Source organism: Pleurodeles waltl, chromosome 6 (assembly GCF_031143425.1).
Source record: "Pleurodeles waltl isolate 20211129_DDA chromosome 6, aPleWal1.hap1.20221129, whole genome shotgun sequence".
NCBI lineage: Eukaryota > Metazoa > Chordata > Amphibia > Caudata > Salamandridae > Pleurodeles > Pleurodeles waltl.
In genome coordinates this window covers 724919257-724933828 of record NC_090445.1, presented here as the reverse complement: position 1 = coordinate 724933828, position 14572 = coordinate 724919257, and the positions used below count along the sequence as shown (strand labels likewise).

General features: G+C 50.3%; 1 protein-coding gene across 2 annotated transcripts in view; it reads right to left on the bottom strand.

Moving 5' to 3' along the window:
- The window catches only part of EIF3A (eukaryotic translation initiation factor 3 subunit A), a 541057-nt gene that overhangs the window by 140018 nt on the left and 386467 nt on the right, over positions 1-14572 (bottom strand). For both annotated transcript variants that reach the window (XM_069239244.1, XM_069239245.1), the window contains exon 18: positions 13962-14056. In XM_069239244.1, coding sequence (XP_069095345.1) covers positions 13962-14056 — 95 coding nt within the window. The remainder of the gene's footprint in view (positions 1-13961; positions 14057-14572) is intronic.

The window sequence follows — 14572 nt, the reverse complement described above, 5'->3', positions numbered from 1 at the left end:
AGGTACACACACTCAGAGACAAATCCAGCCAATAGGTTTTTATATAGAAAAATATCTTTTCTTAGTTTATTTTAAGAACCACAGGTTCAAATTCTACATGTAATATCTCATTCGAAAGGTATTATAGGTAAGTACTTTAGGAACTTCAAATCATAAGAATTGCATGTATACTTTACAAGTTATTGACAAATAGCTGTTTTAAAAGTGGACACTTAGTGCAATTTTCACAGTTCCTGGGGGAGGTAAGTTTTTGTTAGTTTTACCAGGTAAGTAAGACACTTACAGGGCTTAGTTCTTGGTCCAAGGTAGCCCACCGTTGGGGGTTCAGAGCAACCCCAAAGTCACCACACCAGCAGCTCAGGGCCGGTCAGGTGCAGAGTTCAAAGTGGTGCCCAAAACACATAGGCTAGAATGGAGAGAAGGGGGTGCCCCGGTTCCGGTCTGCTTGCAGGTAAGTACCCGCGTCTTCGGAGGGCAGACCAGGGGGGTTTTGTAGGGCACCGGGGGGGGACACAAGCCCACACAGAAATTTCACCCTCAGCGGCGCGGGGGCGGCCGGGTGCAGTGTAGAAACAAGCGTCGGGTTCGCAATGTTAGTCTATGAGAGATCTCGGGATCTCCTCAGCGCTGCAGGCAGGCAAGGGGGGGATTCCTCGGGGAAACCTCCACTTGGGCAAGGGAGAGGGACTCCTGGGGGTCACTTCTCCAGTGAAAGTCCGGTCCTTCAGGTCCTGGGGGCTGCGGGTGCAGGGTCTCTCCCAGGCGTCGGGACTTTAGGTTCAAAGAGTCGCGGTCAGGGGAAGCCTCGGGATTCCCTCTGCAGGCGGCGCTGTGGGGGCTCAGGGGGGACAGGTTTTGGTACTCACAGTATCAGAGTAGTCCTGGGGTCCCTCCTGAGGTGTTGGATCGCCACCAGCCGAGTCGGGGTCGCCGGGTGCGGTGTTGCAAGTCTCACGCTTCTTGCGGGGAGCTTGCAGGGTTCTTTAAAGCTGCTGGAAACAAAGTTGCAGCTTTTCTAGGAGCAGGTCCGCTGTCCTCGGGAGTTTCTTGTCTTTTCGAAGCAGGGGCAGTCCTCAGAGGATGTCGAGGTCGCTGGTCCCTTTGGAAGGCGTCGCTGGAGCAGGATCTTTGGAAGTCAGGAGACAGGCCGGTGAGTTTCTGGAGCCAAGGCAGTTGTCGTCTTCTGGTCTTCCGCTGCAGGGGTTTTCAGCTAGGCAGTCCTTCTTCTTGTAGTTGCAGGAATCTAATTTTCTAGGGTTCAGGGTAGCCCTTAAATACTAAATTTAAGGGCGTGTTTAGGTCTGGGGGGTTAGTAGCCAATGGCTACTAGCCCTGAGGGTGGGTACACCCTCTTTGTGCCTCCTCCCAAGGGGAGGGGGTCACAATCCTAACCCTATTGGGGGAATCCTCCATCTGCAAGATGGAGGATTTCTAAAAGTTAGAGTCACTTCAGCTCAGGACACCTTAGGGGCTGTCCTGACTGGCCAGTGACTCCTCCTTGTTTTTCTCATTATTTTCTCCGGCCTTGCCGCCAAAAGTGGGGCCTGGCCGGAGGGGGCGGGCAACTCCACTAGCTGGAGTGTCCTGCTGGGTTGGCACAAAGGAGGTGAGCCTTTGAGGCTCACCGCCAGGTGTGACAATTCCTGCCTGGGGGAGGTGTTAGCATCTCCACCCAGTGCAGGCTTTGTTACTGGCCTCAGAGTGACAAAGGCACTCTCCCCATGGGGCCAGCAACATGTCTCGGTTTGTGGCAGGCTGCTAAAACTAGTCAGCCTACACAGATAGTCGGTTAAGTTTCAGGGGGCACCTCTAAGGTGCCCTCTGGGGTGTATTTTACAATAAAATGTACACTGGCATCAGTGTGCATTTATTGTGCTGAGAAGTTTGATACCAAACTTCCCAGTTTTCAGTGTAGCCATTATGGTGCTGTGGAGTTCGTGTTTGACAGACTCCCAGACCATATACTCTTATGGCTACCCTGCACTTACAATGTCTAAGGTTTTGTTTAGACACTGTAGGGGTACCATGCTCATGTACTGGTACCCTCACCTATGGTATAGTGCACCCTGCCTTAGGGCTGTAAGGCCTGCTAGAGGGGTGTCGTACCTATACTGCATAGGCAGTGAGAGGCTGGCATGGCACCCTGAGGGGAGTGCCATGTCGACTTACTCGTTTTGTCCTCACTAGCACACACAAGCTGGCAAGCAGTGTGTCTGTGCTGAGTGAGAGGTCTCCAGGGTGGCATAAGACATGCTGCAGCCCTTAGAGACCTTCCTTGGCATCAGGGCCCTTGGTACTAGAAGTACCAGTTACAAGGGACTTATCTGGATGCCAGGGTCTGCCAATTGTGGATACAAAAGTACAGGTTAGGGAAAGAACACTGGTGCTGGGGCCTGGTTAGCAGGCCTCAGCACACTTTCAATTGTAAACATAGCATCAGCAAAGGCAAAAAGTCAGGGGGCAACCATGCCAAGGAGGCATTTCCTTACACTAAGGTTTAGCTTAGACACTGTAGGGGCACAGTGCTCATGCACTGGTGCCCTCACCTATGGTATAGTGCACCCTGCTTAGGGCTGTAAGGCCTGCTAGAGGGGTGACTTATCTATACTGCATAGGCAGTGTGAGGTTGGCATGGCACCCTGAGGGGAGTGCCATGTCGACTTACTCGTTTTGTCCTCACTAGCACACACAAGCTGGCAAGCAGTGTGTCTGTGCGGAGTGAGGGGTCCCCAGGGTGGCATAAGATATGCTGCAGCCCTTAGAGACCTTCCCTGGCATCAGGGCCCTTGGTACCAGAGGTACCAGTTACAAGGGACTTATCTGGGTGCCAGGGTGTGCCAATTGTGGAATCAAAAGTACAGGTTAGGGAAAGAACACTGGTGCTGGGGCCTGGTTAGCAGGTGTAGGAAGTTGTCTCTGTATGTGCTATTTCAAAGTAAGGAATAGCATGCACAGAGTCCAAGGGTTCCCCTTAGAGGTAAGATAGTGGCAAAAAGAGATAATACTAATGCTCTATTTTGTGGTAGTGTGGTCGAGCAGTAGGCTTACCCAAGGAGTAGTGTTAAGCATTTGTTGTACATACACATAGACAATAAATGAGGTACACACACTCAGAGACAAATCCAGCCAATAGGTTTTTGTATAGAAAAATATCTTTTCTTAGTTTATTTTAAGAACCACAGGTTCAAATTCTACATGTAATATCTCATTCGAAAGGTATTGCAGGTAAGTACATTAGTGTAAAGAAATGGCTCCCTGTTGCAGTTACCCCCCACTTTTTGCCAGATACTGATGCTGACTTGACTGAGAAGAGTGCTGGGACCCTGCTAACCAGGCCCCAGCACCAGTGTTCCTTCACCTAAAAAAATACCATTGTATCCACAATTGGCACACCCTGGCATTCAGATAAGTCCCTTGTAACTGGTACTTCTAGTACCAAGGGCCCTGATGCCAAGGAAGGTCTCTAAGGGCTGCAGCATGTCTTATGCCACCCTAGAGACCCCTCACTCAGCACAGACACACTGCTTACAAGCCTGTGTGTGCTAGTGAGAACAAAATGGGTAAGTCGACATGGCACTCCCCTCAGGGTGCCATGCCAGCCTCTCACTGCCTATGCAGTATAGGTAAGACACCCCTCTAGCAGGCCTTACAGCCCTAAGGCAGGGTGCACTATACCATAGGTGAGGGTACCAGTGCATGAGCATGGTACCCCTACAGTGTCTAAACAAAACCTTAGACATTGTAAGTGCAGGGTAGCCATAAGAGTATATGGTCTGGGAGTTTGTCAAACACGAACTCCACAGCACCATAATGGCTACACTGAAAACTGGGAAGTTTGGTATCAAACTTCTCAGCACAATAAATGCACACTGATGCCAGTGTACATTTTATTGTAAAATACACCCCAGAGGGCACCTTAGAGGTGCCCCCTGAAACTTAACCGACTATCTGTGTAGGCTGACTAGTTTTAGCAGCCTGCCACAAACCGAGACATGTTGCTGGCCCCATGGGGAGGGTGCCTTTGTCACTCTGAGGCCAGTAACAAAGCCTGCACTGGGTGGAGATGCTAACACCTCTCCCAGGCAGGAATTGTCACACCTGGCGGTGAGCCTCAAAGGCTCACCTCCTTTGTGCCAACCCAGCAGGACACTCCAGCTAGTGGAGTTGCCCGCCCCCTCCGGCCAGGCCCCACTTTTGGCGGCAAGGCCGGAGAAAATAATGAGAATAACAAGGAGGAGTCACTGGCCAGTCAGGACAGCCCCTAAGGTGTCCTGAGCTGAGGTGACTCTAACTTTTAGAAATCCTCCATCTTGCAGATGGAGGATTCCCCCAATAGGGTTAGGATTGTGACCCCCTCCCCTTGGGAGGAGGCACAAAGAGGGTGTACCCACCCTCAGGGCTAGTAGCCATTGGCTACTAACCCCCCAGACCTAAACACGCCCTTAAATTTAGTATTTAAGGGCTACCCTGAACCCTAGAAAATTAGATTCCTGCAACTACAAGAAGAAGGACTGCCCAGCTGAAAACCCCTGCAGCGGAAGACCAGAAGACGACAACTGCCTTGGCTCCAGAAACTCACCGGCCTGTCTCCTGCCTTCCAAAGATCCTGCTCCAGCGACGCCTTCCAAAGGGACCAGCGACCTCGACATCCTCTGAGGACTGCCCCTGCTTCGAAAAGACAAGAAACTCCCGAGGACAGCGGACCTGCTCCAAGAAAAGCTGCAACTTTGTTTCCAGCAGCTTTAAAGAACCCTGCAAGCTCCCCGCAAGAAGCGTGAGACTTGCAACACTGCACCCGGCGACCCCGACTCGGCTGGTGGAGATCCGACACCTCAGGAGGGACCCCAGGACTACTCTAATACTGTGAGTACCAAAACCTGTCCCCCCTGAGCCCCCACAGCGCCGCCTGCAGAGGGAATCCCGAGGCTTCCCCTGACCGCGACTCCTTGAACCTAAAGTCCCGACGCCTGGGAGAGACCCTGCATCCGCAGCCCCCAGGACCCGAAGGACCGGACTTTCACTGGAGAAGTGACCCCCAGGAGTCCCTCTCCCTTACCCAAGTGGAGGTTTCCCCGAGGAATCCCCCCCTTGCCTGCCTGCAGCGCTGAAGAGATCCCGAGATCTCTCATAGACTAACATTGCGAACCCGACGCCTGTTCCTACACTGCACCCGGCCGCCCCCGCGCTGCTGAGGGTGAAATTTCTGTGTGGACTTGTGTCCCCCCCGGTGCCCTACAAAACCCCCCTGGTCTGCCCTCCGAAGACGCGGGTACTTACCTGCAAGCAGACCGGAACCGGGGCACCCCCTTCTCTCCATTCTAGCCTATGTGTTTTGGGCACCACTTTGAACTCTGCACCTGACCGGCCCTGAGCTGCTGGTGTGGTGACTTTGGGGTTGCTCTGAACCCCCAACGGTGGGCTACCTTGGACCAAGAACTGAACCCTGTAAGCGTCTTACTTACCTGGTAAAACTAATCAAAACTTACCTCCCCTAGGAACTGTGAAAGTTGCACTAAGTGTCCACTTTTAAAACAGCTATTTGTCAATAACTTGAAAAGTATACATGCAATTTTGATGATTTGAAGTTCCTAAAGTACTTACCTGCAATACCTTTCGAATGAGCTATTACATGTAGAATTTGAACCTGTGGTTCTTAAAATAAACTAAGAAAAGATATTTTTCTATATAAAAACCTATTGGCTGGATTTGTCTCTGAGTGTGTGTACCTCATTTATTGTCTATGTGTATGTACAACAAATGCTTAACACTACTCCTTGGATAAGCCTACTGCTCGACCACACTACCACAAAATAGAGCATTAGTATTATCTATTTTTACCACTATTTTACCTCTAAGGGGAACCCTTGGACTCTGTGCATGCTATTCCTTACTTTGAAATAGCACATACAGAGCCAACTTCCTACATTGGTGGATCAGCGGTGGGGTACAAGACTTTGCATTTGCTGGACTACTCAGCCAATACCTGATCACACGACAAATTCCAAAATTGTCATTAGAAATTGATTTTTGCAATTTGAAAAGTTTTCTAAATTCTTAAAAGACCTGCTAGGGCCTTGTGTTAGATCCTGTTTAGCATTTCTTTTAGAGTTTAAAAGTTTGTAAAAGTTTGAATTAGATTCTAGAACCAGTTGTAGATTCTTAAAAAGTATTCCAACTTTTAGAAGCAAAATGTCTAGCACAGATGTGACTGTGGTGGAACTCGACACCACACCTTACCTCCATCTTAAGATGAGGGAGCTAAGGTCACTCTGTAAAATAAAGAAAATAACAATGGGCCCCAAACCTACCAAAATACAGCTCCAGGAGCTTTTGGCAGAGTTTGAAAAGGCCAACCCCTCTGAGGGTGGCAACTCAGAGGAAGAGGATAGTGACTTGGAGGACAATTCCCCCCTACCAGTCCTATCTAGGGAGAACAGGGTCCCTCAAACCCTGACTCCAAAAATAATAGTCAGAGATGCTGGTTCCCTCACAGGAGAGACCAACACCTCTGAAATCACTGAGGATAGCCCCAGTGAAGAGGACATCCAGTTAGCCAGGATGGCCAAAAGATTGGCTTTGGAAAGACAGATCCTAGCCATAGAGAGGGAAAGAAAAGAGATGGGCCTAGGTCCCATCGATGGTGGCAGCAACTTAAATAGGGTCAGAGATTCTCCTGACATCCTAAAAATCCCCAAAGGGATTGTAACAAAATATGAAGATGGTGATGACATCACCAAATGGTTCACAGCTTTTGAGAGGGCTTGTGTAACCAGAAAAGTAAACAGATCTCACTGGGGTGCTCTCCTTTGGGAAATGTTCACTGGAAAGTGTAGGGATAGACTCCTCACACTCTCTGGAAAAGATGCAGAATCTTATGACCTCATGAAGGGTACCCTGATTGAGGGCTTTGGATTCTCCACTGAGGAGTATAGAATTAGATTCAGGGGGGCTCAAAAATCCTCGAATCAGACCTGGGTTGATTTTGTAGACTACTCAGTAAAAACACTAGATGGTTGGTTAACTGGAAATGAAGTGTGTGACTATGTTGGGCTTTATAATTTGTTTATGAAAGAACACATTTTAAGTAACTGCTTCAATGAAAAGTTGCATCAGTATCTGGTAGACCTAGGTCCAATTTCTCCCCAAGAATTGGGAAAGAAGGCAGACCACTGGGTCAAGACTAGGGTAACCAAAACTTCCACTGGGGGTGACCAAAAGAAAGGGGTTACAAAAACTCCCCAGGAGAAAGTGGGTGACACTAGAAACAAAGAAAAAGAGTCCTCTGTAGGCCCCCAAAAACCAGAACAGGTGGGTGGGCCCCAAGACACAACCCAAAACAAAGGTGGGTACCAGGGTAAGAACTGGGATGCCACTAAGGCATGGTGCCACAACTGTAAACAGTCTGGGCACCACACCAAGGACACTTCTTGTCCCAAAAACAAACCCCAGAACAAAATTCCAGGGGTAACCAGTATAGCCATGGGAGATGACTCCTCAGATGAGGAGGTCTTCATAGCCTTCAACTGGAAACAGGGCCCAACAGGTGAGTTGGAGATTCCAGAGGGAAGTAGACACTTCCACCACCTACTGGTGAATGGAATCCCAACCACTGCCCTGAGAGACACTTGTGCCAGTCACACTATTGTGCATGACAGGCTGGTGCTCTCAAACCAGTACATCCCAGGTGAGACTGCCAGGGTAAGAGTTAGCCTAGACAGGGTCACTAAGAGGCCTGTGGCTTTAGTACCCATAGAAGTGGGTGGCACTCTTAGCTGGAGAAGGGTAGTAGTCAGTACAGACCTCCCCCTTGATTGTCTCCTTGGAAATGACTACCCAGAGGTTAGTCAGAGCCCAAGAGAGGAACTGGTCCAGTGCCAGTCCTCTCCCAAGGATTCTGGAAGTCCTGCCTCTGCAGTAAATGCAAGCAGGCCCCAGAAGAAGAAAAAAAGAAAACAGAGTAGGAAGGGTGGACAACCTTTAGCCAAGGTTACAGCAAGCCAAGGAGATTCTGCTCCAGTAGGGGAGAACTCCAAAAATGGCCCTGATAAAGTCCAACCTGACCCACAAGAAGTCCTGGCTAGTCAGGCAACTGTTAAACCTGAGTGGGTGGCTCCTCAGCTAACAGAAGAAAGAGTGGAAGAAGGGTGTTTACTACAAGAGGTGGTAACCCCCCACTCTAATACAGCAGACAGGCAACCTGAACCCAAAGAGGCCTGTAACTTAGCCCCTTCCCTTTTAGGTGAAGAGCTAAAGGTGTGGTTCTGGGCACTGACAGCTGTCAGTGGCCTCTGCTGGGTGTTAGCCTTTATGGCTGCACTATCCTTAGCCTGGTGGTCTGACCCCATGCCAAATAGCAAGTTAGGCCCCCTGACCCTATTGGTCATGGTGGGGTTACTCCAGCTCTGGGTAACCTCTCTGGGTAAGCTAGGGGTAACCCTGGCCAAGATAAGGTTAGCAGAGGTGGATACCTCTAAGACCAAAATAGAAAGAATGGGTGGAGACATTGAAGAGGCAGACAAGAGGCAATTCAGACTAGGTCCTATCACTGTGGAAGTAGGTCAGTTCCCCAAAGGGAATGACCTGAACAGAAGGATGTAAGGCAGAGTAGGCCCTGCAACTAACCAGCCTATTTCTCCTACTCTTCCTCGCCTGACAGACTAGGAAGACTCTCCCAGCTTGGGCTGAGTCTCCTGGCCTGTGGGCTGGGGGGGGCTTGTGTAAAGAAATGGCTCCCTGTTGCAGTTACCCCCCACTTTTTGCCAGATACTGATGCTGACTTGACTGAGAAGAGTGCTGGGACCCTGCTAACCAGGCCCCAGCACCAGTGTTCCTTCACCTAAAAAAATACCATTGTATCCACAATTGGCACACCCTGGCATTCAGATAAGTCCCTTGTAACTGGTACTTCTAGTACCAAGGGCCCTGATGCCAAGGAAGGTCTCTAAGGGCTGCAGCATGTCTTATGCCACCCTAGAGACCCCTCACTCAGCACAGACACACTGCTTACAAGCCTGTGTGTGCTAGTGAGAACAAAATGGGTAAGTCGACATGGCACTCCCCTCAGGGTGCCATGCCAGCCTCTCACTGCCTATGCAGTATAGGTAAGACACCCCTCTAGCAGGCCTTACAGCCCTAAGGCAGGGTGCACTATACCATAGGTGAGGGTACCAGTGCATGAGCATGGTACCCCTACAGTGTCTAAACAAAACCTTAGACATTGTAAGTGCAGGGTAGCCATAAGAGTATATGGTCTGGGAGTTTGTCAAACACGAACTCCACAGCACCATAATGGCTACACTGAAAACTGGGAAGTTTGGTATCAAACTTCTCAGCACAATAAATGCACACTGATGCCAGTGTACATTTTATTGTAAAATACACCCCAGAGGGCACCTTAGAGGTGCCCCCTGAAACTTAACCGACTATCTGTGTAGGCTGACTAGTTTTAGCAGCCTGCCACAAACCGAGACATGTTGCTGGCCCCATGGGGAGGGTGCCTTTGTCACTCTGAGGCCAGTAACAAAGCCTGCACTGGGTGGAGATGCTAACACCTCTCCCAGGCAGGAATTGTCACACCTGGCGGTGAGCCTCAAAGGCTCACCTCCTTTGTGCCAACCCAGCAGGACACTCCAGCTAGTGGAGTTGCCCGCCCCCTCCGGCCAGGCCCCACTTTTGGCGGCAAGGCCGGAGAAAATAATGAGAATAACAAGGAGGAGTCACTGGCCAGTCAGGACAGCCCCTAAGGTGTCCTGAGCTGAGGTGACTCTAACTTTTAGAAATCCTCCATCTTGCAGATGGAGGATTCCCCCAATAGGGTTAGGATTGTGACCCCCTCCCCTTGGGAGGAGGCACAAAGAGGGTGTACCCACCCTCAGGGCTAGTAGCCATTGGCTACTAACCCCCCAGACCTAAACACGCCCTTAAATTTAGTATTTAAGGGCTACCCTGAACCCTAGAAAATTAGATTCCTGCAACTACAAGAAGAAGGACTGCCCAGCTGAAAACCCCTGCAGCGGAAGACCAGAAGACGACAACTGCCTTGGCTCCAGAAACTCACCGGCCTGTCTCCTGCCTTCCAAAGATCCTGCTCCAGCGACGCCTTCCAAAGGGACCAGCGACCTCGACATCCTCTGAGGACTGCCCCTGCTTCGAAAAGACAAGAAACTCCCGAGGACAGCGGACCTGCTCCAAGAAAAGCTGCAACTTTGTTTCCAGCAGCTTTAAAGAACCCTGCAAGCTCCCCGCAAGAAGCGTGAGACTTGCAACACTGCACCCGGCGACCCCGACTCGGCTGGTGGAGATCCGACACCTCAGGAGGGACCCCAGGACTACTCTAATACTGTGAGTACCAAAACCTGTCCCCCCTGAGCCCCCACAGCGCCGCCTGCAGAGGGAATCCCGAGGCTTCCCCTGACCGCGACTCCTTGAACCTAAAGTCCCGACGCCTGGGAGAGACCCTGCATCCGCAGCCCCCAGGACCCGAAGGACCGGACTTTCACTGGAGAAGTGACCCCCAGGAGTCCCTCTCCCTTACCCAAGTGGAGGTTTCCCCGAGGAATCCCCCCCTTGCCTGCCTGCAGCGCTGAAGAGATCCCGAGATCTCTCATAGACTAACATTGCGAACCCGACGCCTGTTCCTACACTGCACCCGGCCGCCCCCGCGCTGCTGAGGGTGAAATTTCTGTGTGGACTTGTGTCCCCCCCAGTGCCCTACAAAACCCCCCTGGTCTGCCCTCCGAAGACGCGGGTACTTACCTGCAAGCAGACCGGAACCGGGGCACCCCCTTCTCTCCATTCTAGCCTATGTGTTTTGGGCACCACTTTGAACTCTGCACCTGACCGGCCCTGAGCTGCTGGTGTGGTGACTTTGGGGTTGCTCTGAACCCCCAACGGTGGGCTACCTTGGACCAAGAACTGAACCCTGTAAGCGTCTTACTTACCTGGTAAAACTAATCAAAACTTACCTCCCCTAGGAACTGTGAAAGTTGCACTAAGTGTCCACTTTTAAAACAGCTATTTGTCAATAACTTGAAAAGTATACATGCAATTTTGATGATTTGAAGTTCCTAAAGTACTTACCTGCAATACCTTTCGAATGAGCTATTACATGTAGAATTTGAACCTGTGGTTCTTAAAATAAACTAAGAAAAGATATTTTTCTATATAAAAACCTATTGGCTGGATTTGTCTCTGAGTGTGTGTACCTCATTTATTGTCTATGTGTATGTACAACAAATGCTTAACACTACTCCTTGGATAAGCCTACTGCTCGACCACACTACCACAAAATAGAGCATTAGTATTATCTATATTTACCACTATTTTACCTCTAAGGGGAACCCTTGGACTCTGTGCATGCTATTCCTTACTTTGAAATAGCACATACAGAGCCAACTTCCTACAATTAGGAACTTCAAATCATCAAAATTGCATGTATACTTTTCAAGTTATTCACAAATAGCTGTTTTAAAAGTGGACACTTAGTGCAATTTTCACAGTTCCTAGGGGAGGTAAGTATTTGTTAGGTTAACCAGGTAAGTAAGACACTTACAGGGCTCAGTTCTTGGTCCAAGGTAGCCCACCGTTGGGGGTTCAGAGCAACCCCAAAGTCACCACACCAGCAGCTCAGGGCCGGTCAGGTGCAGAGTTCAAAGTGGTGCCCAAAACACATAGGCTAGAATGGAGAGAAGGGGGTGCCCCGGTTCCGGTCTGCTTGCAGGTAAGTACCAGCGTCTTCGGAGGGCAGACCAGGGGGGTTTTGTAGGGCACCGGGGGGGACACAAGCCCACACAGAAATTTCACCCTCAGCGGCGCGGGGGCGGCCGGGTGCAGTGTAGAAACAAGCGTCGGGTTCGCAATGTTAGTCTATGAGAGATCTCGGGATCTCTTCAGCGCTGCAGGCAGGCAAGGGGGGGGTTCCTCGGGGAAACCTCCACTTGGGCAAGGGAGAGGGACTCCTGGGGGTCACTTCTCCAGTGAAAGTCCGGTCCTTCAGGTCCTGGGGGCTGCGGGTGCAGGGTCTCTCCCAGGTGTCGGGACTTTGGATTCAAAGAGTCGCGGTCAGGGGAAGCCTCGGGATTCCCTCTGCAGGCGGCGCTGTGGGGGCTCAGGGGGGACAGGTTTTGGTACTCACAGTATCAGAGTAGTCCTGGGGTCCCTCCTGAGGTGTCGGATCTCCACCAGCCGAGTCGGGGTCGCCGGGTGCAGTGTTGCAAGTCTCACGCTTCTTGCGGGGAGCTTGCAGGGTTCTTTAAAGCTGCTGGAAACAAAGTTGCAGCTTTTCTTGGAGCAGGTCCGCTGTCCTCGGGAGTTTCTTGTCTTTTCGAAGCAGGGGCAGTCCTCAGAGGATGTCGAGGTCGCTGGTCCCTTTGGAAGGCGTCGCTGGAGCAGGATCTTTGGAAGGCAGGAGACAGGCCGGTGAGTTTCTGGAGCCAAGGCAGTTGTCGTCTTCTGGTCTTCCGCTGCAGGGGTTTTCAGCTAGGCAGTCCTTCTTCTTGTAGTTGCAGGAATCTAATTTTCTAGGGTTCAGGGTAGCCCTTAAATACTAAATTTAAGGGCGTGTTTAGGTCTGGGGGGTTAGTAGCCAATGGCTACTAGCCCTGAGGGTGGGTACACCCTCTTTGTGCCTCCTCCCAAGGGGAGGGGGTCACAATCCTAACCCTATTGGGGGAATCCTCCATCTGCAAGATGGAGGATTTCTAAAAGTTAGAGTCACTTCAGCTCAGGACACCTTAGGGGCTGTCCTGACTGGCCAGTGACTCCTCCTTGTTTTTCTCATTATTTTCTCCGGCCTTGCCGCCAAAAGTGGGGCCTGGCCGGAGGGGGCGGGCAACTCCACTAGCTGGAGTGTCCTGCTGGGTTGGCACAAAGGAGGTGAGCCTTTGAGGCTCACCGCCAGGTGTGACAATTCCTGCCTGGGGGAGGTGTTAGCATCTCCACCCAGTGCAGGCTTTGTTACTGGCCTCAGAGTGACAAAGGCACTCTCCCCATGGGGCCAGCAACATGTCTCGGTTTGTGGCAGGCTGCTAAAACTAGTCAGCCTACACAGATAGTCGGTTAAGTTTCAGGGGGCACCTCTAAGGTGCCCTCTGGGGTGCATTTTATAATAAAATGTACACTGGCATCAGTGTGCATTTATTGTGCTGAGAAGTTTGATACCAAACTTCCCAGTTTTCAGTGTAGCCATTATGGTGCTGTGGAGTTCGTGTTTGACAGGCTCCCAGACCATATACTCTTATGGATACCCTGCACTTACAATGTCTAAGGTTTTGTTTAGACACTGTAGGGGTACCATGCTCATGCACTGGTACCCTCACCTATGGTATAGTGCACCCTGCCTTAGGGCTGTAAGGCCTGCTAGAGGGGTGTCTTACCTATACTGCATAGGCAGTGAGAGGCTGGCATGGCACCCTGAGGGGAGTGCCATGTCGACTTACTCGTTTTGTCCTCACTAGCACACACAAGCTGGCAAGCAGTGTGTCTGTGCTGAGTGAGAGGTCTCCAGGGTGGCATAAGACATGCTGCAGCCCTTAGAGACCTTCCTTGGCATCAGGGCCCTTGGTACTAGAAGTACCAGTTACAAGGGACTTATCTGGATGCCAGGGTCTGCCAATTGTGGATACAAAAGTACAGGTTAGGGAAAGAACACTGGTGCTGGGGCCTGGTTAGCAGGACTCAGCACACTTTCAATTGTAAACATAGCATCAGCAAAGGCAAAAAGTCAGGGGGCAACCATGCCAAGGAGGCATTTCCTTACAGCAGGTCTTAGCACACTTTCAAATCAAAACATAGCATCAGCAAAGGCAAAAAGTCAGGGGGTAACCATGCCAAGGAGGCATTTCCTTACAATGTGTATCTGCAGCTACACATGCCACCTAACATAGGGAATACTCAAGCCAATAAAAGTAAGACAAGCTGTCCATTTGATGCGGTGTAGTCATCTACGTAAAGAAAGTACTTACCTTTCAGGAAGCGCAGGGGCTCGCCGCTTTTCAGAATCGTCATCTGTAGGCCTTCTCCATCCACTATCTGCTTCTCTATCCGCCCAACGGGAGTCCTAATTTATAAAAAATAAATAAAAAAAGGTAAAACTATTGTGACATATCAACACTTGCCTTATATGAGACAACATCCTGCCAATAGAACAAGTTACTAACTTTCAATAACGCTCTTTGTGGTAGAGACTCTATTATCGCAGATTACTCAACTTCTGAATGTTCCTCTGGTATCAAACTGGATTTGGCAAATATTCAGCCAAACATCTTCACACCAGTAGGTGGCACTGTGCAGCTCCACACTGACGTTGCCGTCTATATAGACGCCAATCCCATGCACAGACATCAGTTACTTTCAAAACTGTTCACACCCCCAGACACACAGTCCCAAAGTTATTTTTTATGACCTATGTGCCGATTTCTAGACTTAGAATCTCTTTAATAGAGGCAAACCACAGACAGGGAGGATGGGAGAGGTGGTGAGAAATCTGCAGCAGAATAGAGTCTCTACCAGAAGGAAGAAAATTAGTTTTTCACCTGTAGCTACAGTTCTCCAGTATTAGTATATTTTATAGATT